At 56.6% G+C, this 13,455-nt stretch overlaps 6 protein-coding genes across 6 annotated transcripts; 2 read left to right on the top strand and 4 right to left on the bottom strand.

The window, feature by feature from the left end:
- Positions 1-635: 635 nt before the first annotated feature.
- PHYSODRAFT_248877 (serine protease trypsin-like protein) lies at positions 636-1,856 on the bottom strand (the record flags this gene model as incomplete). The annotated part of the gene is made up of 1 exon (XM_009518895.1): positions 636-1,856. One exon carries the CDS (start codon positions 1,854-1,856, stop codon positions 636-638), a length of 1,221 nt encoding a protein of 406 aa, XP_009517190.1.
- Positions 1,857-2,542: 686 nt separating this feature from the next.
- Positions 2,543-5,120, top strand: PHYSODRAFT_358769 (peptidase M3, neutral zinc metallopeptidase, Zn-binding site; the record flags this gene model as incomplete). The annotated part of the gene is made up of 5 exons (XM_009518894.1): positions 2,543-3,166; positions 3,220-3,749; positions 3,825-3,897; positions 3,968-4,836; positions 4,901-5,120. 5 exons carry the CDS (start codon positions 2,543-2,545, stop codon positions 5,118-5,120), a joined length of 2,316 nt encoding a protein of 771 aa, XP_009517189.1.
- Positions 5,121-5,600: 480 nt separating this feature from the next.
- On the bottom strand, positions 5,601-5,892 carry PHYSODRAFT_323366 (hypothetical protein; the record flags this gene model as incomplete). Its single annotated transcript, XM_009518893.1, has 2 exons — positions 5,601-5,609; positions 5,695-5,892. 2 exons carry the CDS (start codon positions 5,890-5,892, stop codon positions 5,601-5,603), a joined length of 207 nt encoding a protein of 68 aa, XP_009517188.1.
- A 384-nt stretch (positions 5,893-6,276) lies between these two features.
- PHYSODRAFT_353702 (hypothetical protein) lies at positions 6,277-7,816 on the top strand. The gene has a single exon (XM_009518892.1). It carries the CDS (start codon positions 6,396-6,398, stop codon positions 7,659-7,661), a length of 1,266 nt encoding a protein of 421 aa, XP_009517187.1. The 5' UTR covers positions 6,277-6,395; the 3' UTR covers positions 7,662-7,816.
- Positions 7,817-7,980: 164 nt separating this feature from the next.
- Positions 7,981-12,103, bottom strand: PHYSODRAFT_467853 (hypothetical protein; the record flags this gene model as incomplete). Its single annotated transcript, XM_009518891.1, has 5 exons — positions 7,981-10,788; positions 11,005-11,313; positions 11,392-11,618; positions 11,741-11,867; positions 12,014-12,103. The coding sequence occupies 5 exons, from the start codon at positions 12,101-12,103 to the stop codon at positions 7,981-7,983; spliced, it is 3,561 nt and encodes a 1,186-aa protein (XP_009517186.1).
- A 63-nt stretch (positions 12,104-12,166) lies between these two features.
- PHYSODRAFT_467556 (hypothetical protein) lies at positions 12,167-13,113 on the bottom strand (the record flags this gene model as incomplete). Its single annotated transcript, XM_009518890.1, has 4 exons — positions 12,167-12,277; positions 12,336-12,539; positions 12,606-12,717; positions 12,779-13,113. The coding sequence occupies 4 exons, from the start codon at positions 13,111-13,113 to the stop codon at positions 12,167-12,169; spliced, it is 762 nt and encodes a 253-aa protein (XP_009517185.1).
- Between the last annotated feature and the right edge of the window lie 342 nt (positions 13,114-13,455).

The raw sequence follows: 13,455 nt of genomic DNA, 5'->3' as shown, positions 1-13,455 counted from the left end.
GTACAGTGGGTCGGTGCACTCGGTATCACCAAGTGATTAATTAACACGTCGCTTAGCAGGTCCGTCGAACAGCTCAAAGCTTAGACGGAGAAAGCCAAAGTGGCCGTCTCGCAAAGGCGCGACCAGGGGGGGAGACGATGGTTATGCTGGACGCTCTCCACCTCCACCACCATCTCAACGCGCTATCCGGTCTGGGCAGTCAGCTCGATTAGTACATGAAATACCCCGATCAACGGTGGCGCTAGACCCATAGAGCGATCGGATTCGAGGAAACGGCCGGATGGTGCCAGCAACTGTACTGAGATATGGAGCAGCAGGCCATTACTCCACCAACTGGCGCTGCCCAGCCCAATGCTACGAAAACAGCGGTTGCTTGCCGCGTGCGACTCGCATCAGGCTGCTCCCGGCCATGCGGGATGTGAAGCGATCATTTCGGCTCATGTTGGCGACAGCTTCAACGCCTACACAAGACAACCGCAACGATACGTACAGAGCTGAAGGTACAACTTACATGTAGCGCCGAACACATCTATTGACCCACAGCACACACTTTGAGCGCTTACGATACGACCGCAAAAATCAAATCTCCTTCCTCATCTTCTGCGCTGGACGTCGACACCTCTTCATCACTTTGATCAAAACTGTGAAGCGCAGTCCTTGCCGCTGTCGATCTTCTTGCCTGAGGCGGGCGTCGGATCATAGGTTGGCATGCTCTGCTCGGCCGAATCCGTAGCGTTCTCACTGTGATCCGCTGAGTTTGGTGAAGACTCCGACTGATCCGCTTGATCCGTGTTAGGACTCTCCGTCTCTGGCTCCTCGGTGGATGGAGCTACCGTGTCAGGCGGCACCGTCGTTGGAGCTGACGTCGGTGCCGGAGTCGGTGAGGGCGTCGGGGCTTCAGTCTTTGGTGCCTCGGTGATAGGCACAGGTGTCGGGGTCTCAGTCGCAGGGGTTTCTGTTGCAGAGACATCGACATTCGACGAATCTGCGCCTCGACTCTCACCTGCCGAGCTCGGTGCACTTGGGGTGAAGCTGCTGCCCGAACCGCCACTAACGATGCTGTTGATGTAGTCGAGCACGTACGCGACGCGAGTGTACACGCCAGCATTGACGCCGCATTTGCCACCCCAGCTAACAATGCCAACCAGAACGTCGTTCGCAATGAGAGGACCCCCAGAATCGCCGTTGCACGTGTCCTTGCCGTCGCCGTTACCCGCACACATCATTCCTTCGGTGATTCGCTTGCCGTACTCCTTGTTGCACTCGGCGTTTGAAATTATGTTCACATTCACTTCCTCCATCTTCACGCTTTGCGATCCGTTTTCGGTGAGGCCCCATCCTCTGACTGTCGCCACAGTGCCGACCGTGTTGTCCGATCCGTCAGGCGCAGCCAACCCGACCGTCGTTGTAGAGACCTTCTTCTCAAGCTTGAGAAGACCCACATCGTACAAATGCGCGGACTTGTTGTACTTGGGGTGGCGGTAGCCCTGGATCACCTTCACCTGCTGCCCGTCACTCGATCCCGAAGCAAATGCAGTTCCAATCGACGCGTAAATGGTAGCTCGGTCGGTCTTGACGCAGTGAGCAGCCGTAACCACGTACTGCGAGGCAATAAGCGCGCCGCCGCAGTAAGTGCTGCCGCCAGCGTCGTTCTGGCGCAAACTCACAACAAACGGGTACTTGGACGCGTCCGCCTCCGATCCACCAAAGATGCGGTCCTCCTCGTTGACTGTTAGCCCCGTGCTGTCCTCCACTTTCGACGCGTCAGAGGTCTCTGAAAACGCGTACCCGTGCGTTAGGGTGACCGCTAGCGCGGATGCAAGTACACCAGCGCGAACAACAGCAGCGAACGTCATTGAGCAGTGTTCGTGAGTCCTCTGCTGGTGAAATCCGCTCTGCGCTGGGAAATGCTAAATCATGCGGGGCTAAGTAGCTGTAGAGGGAGAGAAGGATCCGGTGACGGACGATTGCCACCATACACTCAACAGCTTTTCCAGGCCCGCCACTGAAATGCCTTGGCAAAGTATCGGACAAGGTCGTGTGAGGTAGGGCGCGCTCCAGCTGGCACACTCGTGGCTCCGACCAGAACCGTTACTCAAGCTCCGCCTCTGCCCAGTATTTACTTGGAGCTGCGTACATTTTCAATTCTGGACACCAAGCACAGCCACACGCTCACGCAAGTCGCCAGTCGCAGGTGGCGCCGTCCATCGTCCCTAGCGAAAAGGCCCTGCCAGCTAAAGCGGGACTCACAACGGACAGAAATCCTTGATCAAGAGGTGCAAAGCGGCCCAGCTGGCAGCTTTTGACAGGTTCCGTAGCAGCAGGCGATGCCAGTCAAGTCTCTCCGTTCCGAGCCAAACACAGCAGTCTCCATGCAATCCGTCAGGTGGCCGTCACCAAGGACCCAGCAATTGAGCTCTTCAACGTCAGTTTGCACCAATAGTATGGTACAATGTTATAGCGGTTAGGGCTCATATCCATCACGGGCATTTGAGGCTGTCAGTCAATACGTAAGCTTACTGTACCATCGCCGCCGTCCACCATGCTGCTCCGCTGCGTGCGTCCGCTGCGCGCGGCGTCATTGTCGTCGGCCGCCGCCTCTCGCCGCTCCGCGCTCTTCTGGCGCAGCTTCGCCTCTGCGTCCGCCAACTCGCTGGAAGTCTGCGTGCGCGAGCGCCAGCTGCCGCCCTTCGAGCGTCTGCAGCTGGCGGAGATCGAGCCGGCGGTTACTACGGCCGCCGCTGACTTCACGCACGACCTGCGCGAGCTGGAGAAGAAGCTGCAGAGCGCGGGCAAGAGCGTGCAGCTCGCTGATGTCGTGGACCCACTGGAGGTGCAGGGCGACGCGCTGGGCCGCATGTGGGGCATCGTGGGCCACCTCATGAGTGTGCGCAACTCGGAGGAGCTGCGCGCCGTGCACGACAAGCTGCAGCAGCTGGTGATCGAGACGGTCACCGAGGCCTCGCAGAGCAAGACGCTCTACGACGCGTTCCTCGCGGTGCGTGAGAGCGACGAGTGGAGCAAGCTCGAGCTGGCGCAGCAGCGCATTATCGAGCTCAGTCTCAGAAGCGCCACGCTCAGCGGAGTCGGACTGCAGGGCGAGGACAAGGAGAAGTTCAACAAGCTCAAGCTGCGTGCTGCCGAGCTGGTAAGGAAAAGCTGCAGTGTATGTGCGATTGGTTGGTGACTTACCTTGTGATGGGTTCCTAATGTCTGTAGAGCACAAAGTTCTCCTCCAATCTGCTGGACGCTACGAAGGTGTACTCCATTACAGTGACTGACAAGAATGAGCTGGAAGGACTACCGCCGTCGCTGCTGCAGATGTTTGCGCAGAGCGCTCGTGACGACGGCCACTCGGAGGCCACCCCCGAGAATGGGCCTTGGCGAGTGACGCTGGACCCCCCTTCGTACGTGCAGTTCATGAAGTACTCGGCGAACCGATCGCTGCGTGAAACGTTGTACCGCGCATACGCGACCCGCGCGAGCGGAGAGTCTTTCGACAACGAGGGTATCATCGTCGAGCTGCTGGAGATCCGCCAGCAGATTGCGAAGCTGCTGGGATTCAACTCTTACGCTGAGGTCAGTATCTCGAAGAAGATGGCGCCGAGCGTGGAGGAGGTCGAGAAGATGCACAGTGATCTGCGCGAAAAGTGCGTTGAGATCGCTCACGAGGAGGTGAAGACTGTGGCTGAGTACGCGAAGGAGCACGGACAGACGGAGCTCCTCGCGCCCTGGGACCTCGGCTACTGGTGCGTGCATTGTGATTGCCTGTACAGGGCTTTACCGTCTGTGCTAATCTCTATCGTTTGCGTGCTTACGAACAGGTCGGAGAAGCTGAAAGCAGAAAAGTACCTGTTCACTGATGAAGAGATCAAGCCGTACTTCCCGCTCGAGCGCGTACGTTCACGATACTCCCCGTTCTTCATTTGAGATGACTCATAGTCGATTGATTGTTGCTGATACCCAGGTGCTCGACGGTCTCTTTTCGCTCACGTCGCGGTTGTTCGGCGTGACCATCGAGGCTGCGGACGGCCAGGCCGAGGTGTGGAACTCGGATGTGCGCTTCTTCAACGTGCGCAGCACCGACAAGGAGGTGATCGCTCAGTTCTTCCTGGACCCGTACTCGCGCCCGAAGGAGAAGAACGGCGGCGCTTGGATGAACACGTGTGTGGACCGCAGCCGCCTGCTTGGCCCCAAGGAGAAGGGTGGCAAGCGTATTCCGGTCGCCTACATCATCTGCAACCAGTCGCCGCCCGTGGGCGAGACGCCGAGCCTCATGACGTTCCGCGAGGTGGAGACGATCTTCCACGAGTTCGGCCACGGGCTGCAGCACATGCTCACGCAGATGGAGTACGGTGACGTGGCGGGCATCAACGGCATCGAATGGGACGCCGTCGAGATCCCGTCGCAGATGATGGAGAACTTCTGCTACGACAAAAGTCCGTTAAATACCGCACTACGATACCTTGTGGACATACGAACTAACCTATCTATCCTGCTTGCTTCTTTCATCCCGACAGACACGATCGCAGCTATCAGCGGACACTACAAGACCGGGGAGCCGCTGCCCGACGAGTTGTTCGAGAAGCTCAAGGCGGCGCGCAACTACATGGTGGCCACGGGCATGCTGCGTCAGCTGGGCTTCGGCGCGCTGGACATGTACCTGCACTCGCACTACTCGCCGGCGCAGGAGTCGCTGTTCGCAGCGCAGCAGCGCCTGCTGGGCGAGTACGCCGTGCTGAGTCCGCTGGAGGAGGACAGGTTCCTGTGCTCGTTCGCGCACATCTTCGCGGGAGGCTACGCTGCCGGCTACTACAGGTACGCAGTCAACTGTATGTGATTGAATTGAATTGACGCGTGGACACTCGACTGACTTGTTGTGCGCAACCTGTGGACACAGCTATAAGTGGGCCGAGATCTTGTCGTGCGACGCCTACGGCGCCTTCGAGGAGGCGGCCAAGGAGAGCCCCGAGGCCGCGGCGCGCGTGGGCCGTCGGTTCCGCGACACGATCCTGGCGCGCGGCGGCGGTCAGCACCCGGAGCAGGTCTTCGAGGCCTTCCGCGGCCGCAAGCCGTCCGTGGTGCCGCTGCTCACGCAGTACGGCATGGCGGACAAGTAGTTGCAGTTGCAGGCAACTTCAACATGGCAGTAAAAAGTATCCATCACGATCATGGCATAGAAATGGGTTAAGTGCTGCTTGGCGGACGGCCGCGGATGAGTGGTGCCTGTGTGTGTTAAACGGGAGCAGGCGATGGCGGGGCTTTGAAGGTGGCTTCGCTCCGTGTATGCAAAGCGCAAGCCCGCGCCTCGGTTGCCAGCGCTGCTGGTCATGCTGGCGCGAAAAGAACACGGGCTCAGATACGCGGCGCATCCCCCCAATGCAACTTCAACACCACGCAGCATTAAGTCTCGGAGGTTCTTCAACACAGAACCTGCATGCGAAAAGTAGCTGAGAATCATGTAAAATTGCACGTTATCGAATGGAATTCACAAAAAATGCGTCGCAGCAATCGATCCTACAGCCGAGGAAACGGACAGCACGACACCACCAACGTCTTGCAAGGCAAAAAACTGCCTTGTTTGAGCTGTAAGGACGCTGTTACAGTCGCTTGGTTGCAGGCACCAACGTAGCGGGGGGAGGAGTGCAATCACAGCGATTACTTGAGACGCGTGGCAACATTTCGCACACCGACCTCCTCTTCCCCCTTGCGCTTGCCAGCAGCAAGTACTGCACTGCGAGCGCGCGTCTCCTCGTCGTGGGCAACACGGTTGGTAGGGGACCACAGGAACTCGCATACGTGTGTGAACGTCGGGATGGCCTCGACCTTCGCGTCCGGCAGTTCCGCGTCGACGAATCCCGCGATAAAGGAGGCGTTGAGGGCAAGTTGCATGATGCAGAATGACAGCCTCTTATCAGTGAGCAGACTATGATGGCAGGAAACCTGGTGGTGCCCGCTGATGTCCCCAGCATGCCTGGATTGCAGCAACCTACAGCTTGAGGATCGGTTCGTAAGCTAAAAATCATGAAAAAACTGCGATCGCACATTTTGGTGCATGGAAACGTCGGGTTTCGTTCGGTACGTATGTTGAAGAGACCTCAAAGTATAAGCTCTCGCAGGCCCGGGCTCCGTGTTTTTATGATCGGGCGCGTGTCAAGGCCCTCACCCACCGCTCATTATCGTATTATCCAGCTCGACCGTGAAGTGATCCGATCGGTCACTAGCGCCCCCAACCACAAGACCACCAGAGCACCGGAAGCTGCTCTGCAATACACCCAAGCAAGCAACCCAAGCAAGAAACTCTACTAAACCTCTGTGGTTAGTAGGTAGATCACTACCCCGAACCCATTCTCCCACACATTCACACATACCCCGCAACTTCAACAACCCGAGCCATGCTGTCGCCCTCGCTGTCGTCGTCGCTGCCGTCCCCGACCGTGCCGGCCATGTCGTCGCGCCTGCCGCACCTCAACTCGTTCGTGGTGCTGACCAAGAAGTCGTCGGGCCGCCGCCTCGCGCGCCGCCGCGGCAGCATCGCCAGCAGCTCGTGCTCCACCGCCAGCAACTCGAGCGACGACGAGTCGGAGGACGCCGCCTCGGATCTGGACGCCGACGACTGCTGCGTCGCCTACGAGTCGTACGCCGCCGTGGCCAAGCGCAGCACCCAGCCCGCCCTGGAGCGCGCGCACTCGAACCTGCGCTGGAGCGACCTGCAGCGCTCGCAGGACACGGCCGAGGTTGCCGGCCTGCTGGCCGCGCTGCGCCTCAAGCGTCGCCACACGCGCGACGGCCAGGCGCTGGAGCTGGCGGCGCTTGAGCTGTGCTTCGAGTTCCTCTCGCTGCCGGAGCTGCAGGCCGCCGCGCACGTCTGCACGGCCTTCCACGACGTCGTCACGGCCTCGGAGATGCTGTTCACGGGCCTCTACAGTCGCCAGTGGCGCAGCAAGATGCTGCCCGAGACGTACGTGACGCTGCCGTACTGCGACCAGCTCGCGCTGTGCGCGGCGCGCCCCGCGGACGCCGCCTACGAGCTGTCGACGCGCAGCGCCGTGACCCACTTGCCCGATGGCAAGTACCAAGTGACCAACAACTCGATGCTGCGCAACTTCGACAAGGGTGCGGTGGACTCGGTCCGCGGCGCCGAGAAGCTTCCCGTGCTGTCCTGCGCGCGCGCACTGCACAAGAGCATCTCATACTTTGAGGTGAGCCTCAAAGGCTGCGGAAGCGTGGGTCTCGCGTCCATCTCCGACGCGGCGACCCGGAACGCGTACGGCTTCGGTTCGGGAGAGCACGTGGGCTGGAAGGGCGTGTCCTACGGCTACCACGGCAATGACGGCGACTTCGTCTTCAACGACGGTGCCAAGCCGTACGGTGGTGAGTGGAAGGCCTTCGGCCCGTCGTGGGGCCGAGCTTCGGCTCAGCCCGGAAAACAGGAGGAGGACCAGGCCCCCACGTTCACGGTCGGCTGCGGTCTCGACGCCGACAAGCACCAGGTCTTCTTCACCCTCAACGGTAAGATGGTTGGAGCGGCGCCGACGACGGTGCTGCCCGGAGACTATGCTGCTGCCGTGTCGATGCACGCCTTTGGCGACCAAGCGGTGATCAATGCTGGCGCAGCTCCTTTCCTCTTTGACATCGAGGGTTTCTGTGCAAGCTCTTAGCTTGGTTATGACTTGACATGACCGAGCCGAGAGCTTGCACAGAGGAGTACAGATACCCCCCGTCGATCCCCACGCCGCCGTCAGTCGGCCGCTTCAGTCGTTTTTTATTCACCCTTACATGTTCCATTTATTCCGCTCGCAGCTCAGTGGAGTTGAGCTGAGTTGAGCGAGCTTTGCTTTGGTGGTAGATTCAGAGCCACCCACTCGAAAAACTGACCCGAGAGATTAATTTCAAATATCTCGTGATTGATGTTACTTCTTGTGGTTGCTCTATCTACTGTAGTTACCCCCTACCTACCTGGCATGCTTAGTTAGCACTTCACACCGCAGCAGTGTCGACTTCAGCGGCATTGCTGTTGTTCTCAACCTCGACGGCCCCGGAATTACCCTGTCGTTCTTCATTCGAGTTGACTTCGAACTTGGACTGGGTTGCGCTGGATTCACCTCCATTCTTCAGCTCACTTTCAGTTGCTGCGGGTTGCGGACTTGCTGCCTCGATAGGTTTCACTGGAGATTCACCTTCGCTGTCAAGACTGCTGTCCCGTTCCGTTGTCGGCGACGTCATAGGCGAGCCGAAGCGCATGAACACTTTCATCGCGGACGAAGCTGTCGACGCAGCGGATACGAGCGAGGACGGTCGAGCGTCGCCCAAACCTTGGGTCGAGATGCGGCGCGCTGTGCGATTGATCTTCTTGGACGCCTCTGCAATGGCGTCGTCAATGAGTCGCATCCACTCGGCCTTGGAGCTCGCGCTGTCCGCGAACACCACGAACGACTTGACCGGGTTCTGGATCTGGAAAGCATGCTTCGACATAACTCCGTCAGGGATGTTGGAGATGCGCGTCAGCTTGAGACGCAGCGAGTTGTGCGGACTCCAGCGCCCACTCATGTTCTTGTCAGCGTACAGCAGCTGATCGTTGAACAGGAAGAAGCGGTAAAGCTGGTTACGTGACCGACACTTCTTGGTCAGGTCGCCCTCGTGGATGAAAGTCGTCGAGTTCTTGAGATAGAAGTGGGCTCGGTAGATGCGCTGGATGACCGAGTCGAGCTTCTCCGACTTCTGACGGACTTGAATCGTCTCCTTCATGGCGTTCACGAGCAGGTGGATATCTCCCATGGCCTTCCACGGATCGTCACTCGCCGCAGCTTCTTCGATGGTTCGAGCCCATTCGTACTTCTTGTCGTCCGGGATGGTCTGGCTGTTGTCAACTGGGTCTTCCTTCCCTGGTTCGTCCCCTTCTTCTTGGTGTCTTCCGTCCAGCGAGTCCTGCAGCTTCCGAAGTAAACCACAAAAAGCCTGACGCTCCACCGGCATGCTCAAGAACAAGCACGTGGAGATGCAGTACCGCAAGAGGTCGAGGCACTGCATTCTCGTGGACAGATCTGACTGACTGTCGCACAGGATGGATGTCGAGAGAGTGAGCAACGAGAACCATACGCGCTCGAACAGAAGTTTAATTAGGTCGGGGCTGATCGGCGCGTCGACTCCAACGAACTGAAAGGTGTTGTACGCGTGAGAGAGGTCTTTCATCAGCTCCTCCGACTGAGCCACAGCCTTCGCGATACCGAGTCGGAACTTTTCATTTTCGAGATCAGCGGCTGTGACGCTAGCTTCGCGCGAGGCCTTTGGAACAATTCGACTGCCCTTGATTTGCATCGGGTTGTGCGCGATGTCATCGTATATCTCCTCAAGAAACCTCTTCGGTAGGTCCTTGCCGTTGTCGATACCCCTGTTATTCTTGACAAATTGCTCCTTTGACATTTTGTTCTTCTTGACCTGTGGATTGTGCAGATCCGTGTTCAGCATGATGATGGAATACGCAATGATCATGGCCGTGTCAGCAGAAGAGAAAGCTGCGGGGGAGTCGTCCCAGTAGCACTGCGCGAAAGCCTCCACCATCCGCTCGATCTTTTGAGCTTCGCCTGGCAGACGAAAGCCTCCGTTAGTCAGGAAGTGCCGCAGAGACTCCACAAGTGTCATTCCCTTGAACGATATCGCCCGAACATACGTCAGCCGAATCTGCACTTTAACGTCTTCGTCGCCTTCGCCCAAGTAATCTCCGATCTCAGTCTCGTCGAAGAAGTCGTGGTATATCCGCAGGAACGACGTTATGCTTCGCGGCGAGTCCTTGATGAAGTTCATTGCGACTAGGTACTCCAACGCCTTCTTCAGGCTTTTAGACGCCGCAATTTCCATTGCGCGCTTCAGCAGTTGCTGGTTGTGTTTCTGGAGCTCATTTCGCATCCGAATCGAGATGTTACCGCCGTACTTACGACTACTTTGGCGCTTCAACCCGGGGTGAGCCTTGGCCTCAGTAGGAGAGCTAGGTTGGCTCGCTTGATCAGTACCGACGTCCCCGTTTGTCGCCGAAGCAGGTGTGTCCTTCATAGGCGAAGCTTCTTCTGCCGACTCGTCCTGTTCCCAGCCACCATTATCCATCGAAAGCATACGCGTACGCTGGTCTCGACTGATGAGGTGGGCGTGGCCACTTGCGTCCATAATACTGCGCGCCATAGCGAGAATCGTGCTGATTGCCTGATTTTGCAGCTCTAGGGCCGAGTCATCCCCGTCGTCAGCGTTTCCAATGTGATTCCCTTGGCCCTCACCAATTGAGCCTAAGGTCGAGCACAAGTGCTCAAATATTTTCCACTGCTGTATCCGATCCAGATCGAAGTTGAGGAAAATCTCCACAACGTTGTGCGGGAGCTGCAGCCACATGGTCATTTCGTGCATGATTTCCATTTGGTGATTCTTCGCGCAAGGTGCTGAGGTTTTCAGAATGCGGAGAAGTATTTGGTCGAACATCAGTGCCAGCTCCAGTTTGAGATATCGTCGATAGTGGTTCCATAGCGTCGTGACCAAAGTCAAATGCGCTCGAAACACGTCCGGCAGCCACGTTAGTACTGTGGCGTTGAGCGTCGACAGCACAAATCTCCGAACTACCTGTCCGAATACGCGTTGTTCTCGAGCTCTTGTGCCTGCTGCCAGGAGCGTCTGGTTTAGAGCGCGAAGAGAACTCACACTTGAGCACTGGTCGCTTTCAGTAGCTGTCTCGCCAAGCCCAACGAACTTGCGGTTGCTAGCCTTACTGAACGTCACGACCAACTGCAGAGCATTTTTCTCAGCCTGGTAGGAGCAGAATGCATTAGGTTATTGCAAGAAAGAGGGTAGTATGGAACAAACTTGACGCACCATAGAGCTGGCATAGTTGTTCATCGCGTCAGAAATATCGAGACAAAACTTTGGAGACTGAATCGATAAGTGACTCTGCATCGCACGCGTATAAGCAACATAAGCTGTCAAGCCTTCTTCCAGACGCCATTTTTCTCTGCATAAACTTACCTTGAATATACCCAGCATATTGTCAGTGATGGTGGCAATTTCGGCGCCAGTGCTAATGTCATCAATGAGATCCACAACTAACTCTCGAGTGAGAGCGTCTGATGGTTGCTCCGTTTTGGCATCAGCAGTTTCCTCGACGACGGGCTTAGTGCTGATCAGCGTGGCTTCGTAAGCGCACATAATCTTTGACACCAGTTCGTCCTCAAACGACTTGGCGAGGGAGCTATCGAAGTCTCCAATAAATGTGAGAGCCTTCAGGATTGCATGAAGTACAGGAGGCTCGAACCCTTTCGTACACTTCCGAATGACCTTGATAATAATGCAAAGCAAAATAGACCGAGGTGAGTTGATAAGCATTGCATTGTTGCCCCCATCGGTATCAAGCACCTTTTGGAAGAATTGAAGTGCGGGCTCAAAGCGAGCCTTGATTCCTTGCTGGCATAAGGATGTGACTGCGTCGATAACCACCTCCAGACGGCATAGCTCTGAGCCATGACTGTCGAATACACCTTCATCAAGACAGTGAGATAGCCCCACTACAGCTGCCTCTGCAGTCTTGCCTTGACGAGTGTAGCACGCCAGCAGTAGCGGGTACATGTAGTATTCCATCGTCTCTTTCCAGCCAATGAGTTGAGCTACACACAACACGAACCGCAGAGGGTTAGATAAAAGAGAACTACAAGCGATCATAGTAAAATACGTTTACCTCTTGGCAACGGTGGATCGGTCGATGCACTTGACGGCGGGGAGCTTGGAGCAAGAAGCTCTTGCTCTCGCACTTCTGTAGCTTTCAAGGAAAAAGCAGATCGCAGCTGCTTGAGTTTACCCGGCGTCGTTGGAGGTGGAGAGCGAGCATTCCGTTGCTTCCCACGCTCAAGCACCTGAGTCGGTGTGACTGAGGCAAACAGCCACAGCTTGTGCAGGTCACTTAAGCAAGCCACCTGCTCATCAGGAAGAAGAAAGTAAGACTCACTGCATATTTGAACTTGATGTATCTCCATCAAACTACCTTCTTCTTGTAGCCAAGGGAGACTTCGGTGCCGCCGGAAGTCGAATTGAGATCAGCGACGTGACCAAGAGGGGATTTATCCACCTTCATGTAACTGAGCGTACGTAGCAATGTCAGACTTAGAGAGAGGGGAAATGTAATCGAGAAGCCACTTTACCCGTATGGAAGACTCTCATTCTTTCTCGGGAATAGGACAACCAAGTCAACGATCGCTGACGTCGCGGAGCGCTTGAAACAAAGGAAGATTTTTTCGCCTTGTGTCCCCTGCCGAAGTCACACTAGTTAGCTTTAAATGCTGATAGCGTCTGCAACAGTGAGTTACCGTGTTAATGTTTGCTGGAACGCCACGCCTCCGGACAACCTCGTAGTCGCTCGGAACGAACTCTCCTCTCTCAGGGAAAATGGCGATTATCTCGCTAATCGGAGCCTTTCCAGAAGATTGGTCTTTGCAATGGCACAGATACACGAAGGTCCCCCTGCCTCCTTTGTTTAGATCCGCTCGCTGCCCACTTTGCGATCGCTCCAACTGAAAAAAAAGGTTTAGAGTGAAATGCAATCAATAGATGGATGATTGAATACACCGATAACCTACCTTGGTAAACCCGTCTGGGACCGAGTCTCCCCTGAATATCACGGTGAGATCCGTGATAGGATCTTCGTTTCCATCGATGATCTTCCACCGAGGCATCTCAGCCGCAGGAAAGCTAAGAAACAAATGCATTGGTTAGCACTGTGTTCGCGTAGTCAACGTTCCTAAGTTCTCACCTGTCGTTGCTAGGGCTCGGCCGTCGACTCAACTTGGATTTACCCTTCTCCATCGCATTTGGCACGAGCGCCAGGAGGCGGTCTTGGGGGCTCTTTGGAGGAGAAAAGGCCACAATAGCGCCGCCGTTCATAGCGTCTTCCCCGGCTTCAACAGCTTCTGCTAGTGCGGAGTTGCATTCCTGTCGGTGTGCGAGGCTCTTTTCAGCAGTCACGCGGTCCATTCTTGCCAGCGTTTCCTGGCAGATCTCTCGAATGCACACGAGCTCGTCCTCATCGCCCGCAGTCTCGTCCAGAATGGTGTTGATCCCGCTTCGAAGTGCCGCCTCGTGCAGCATTTCCGCCGGCGGGATTATAGCCGGCACGGGAGCTTCGTGGGCAGCTAGCGCCCTGACGTCTGGAGACCCGAAGGCGTCAGTAGCCACGTCCATCTCCAAGTCCAACCCCGGTGGCTGGCTGCCGCTCAACACGTCCGCCATTCTGTCTCTCTGCGCCTTCGTCGCCTTCGACGTCGCTCAAAACTCAGGCAACCAACCCCCACAGCTGCCCCCAACCGCTATATATACCGGTGCTCGCCACCGTCTCGTGGCGCCATCACGTTCCGTTTCACACACCTCAGGAACTATGAAAACTGCACACGTACTCAGGGTTGGCAGCTTTCCTAGCTTACTCGAACGTAT

This window comes from Phytophthora sojae (genome assembly GCF_000149755.1).
Source record: "Phytophthora sojae unplaced genomic scaffold PHYSOscaffold_1, whole genome shotgun sequence".
Taxonomy (NCBI): Eukaryota; Oomycota; class Peronosporomycetes; order Peronosporales; family Peronosporaceae; genus Phytophthora; species Phytophthora sojae.
This window is presented reverse-complemented; position numbering and strand designations above follow the sequence as displayed.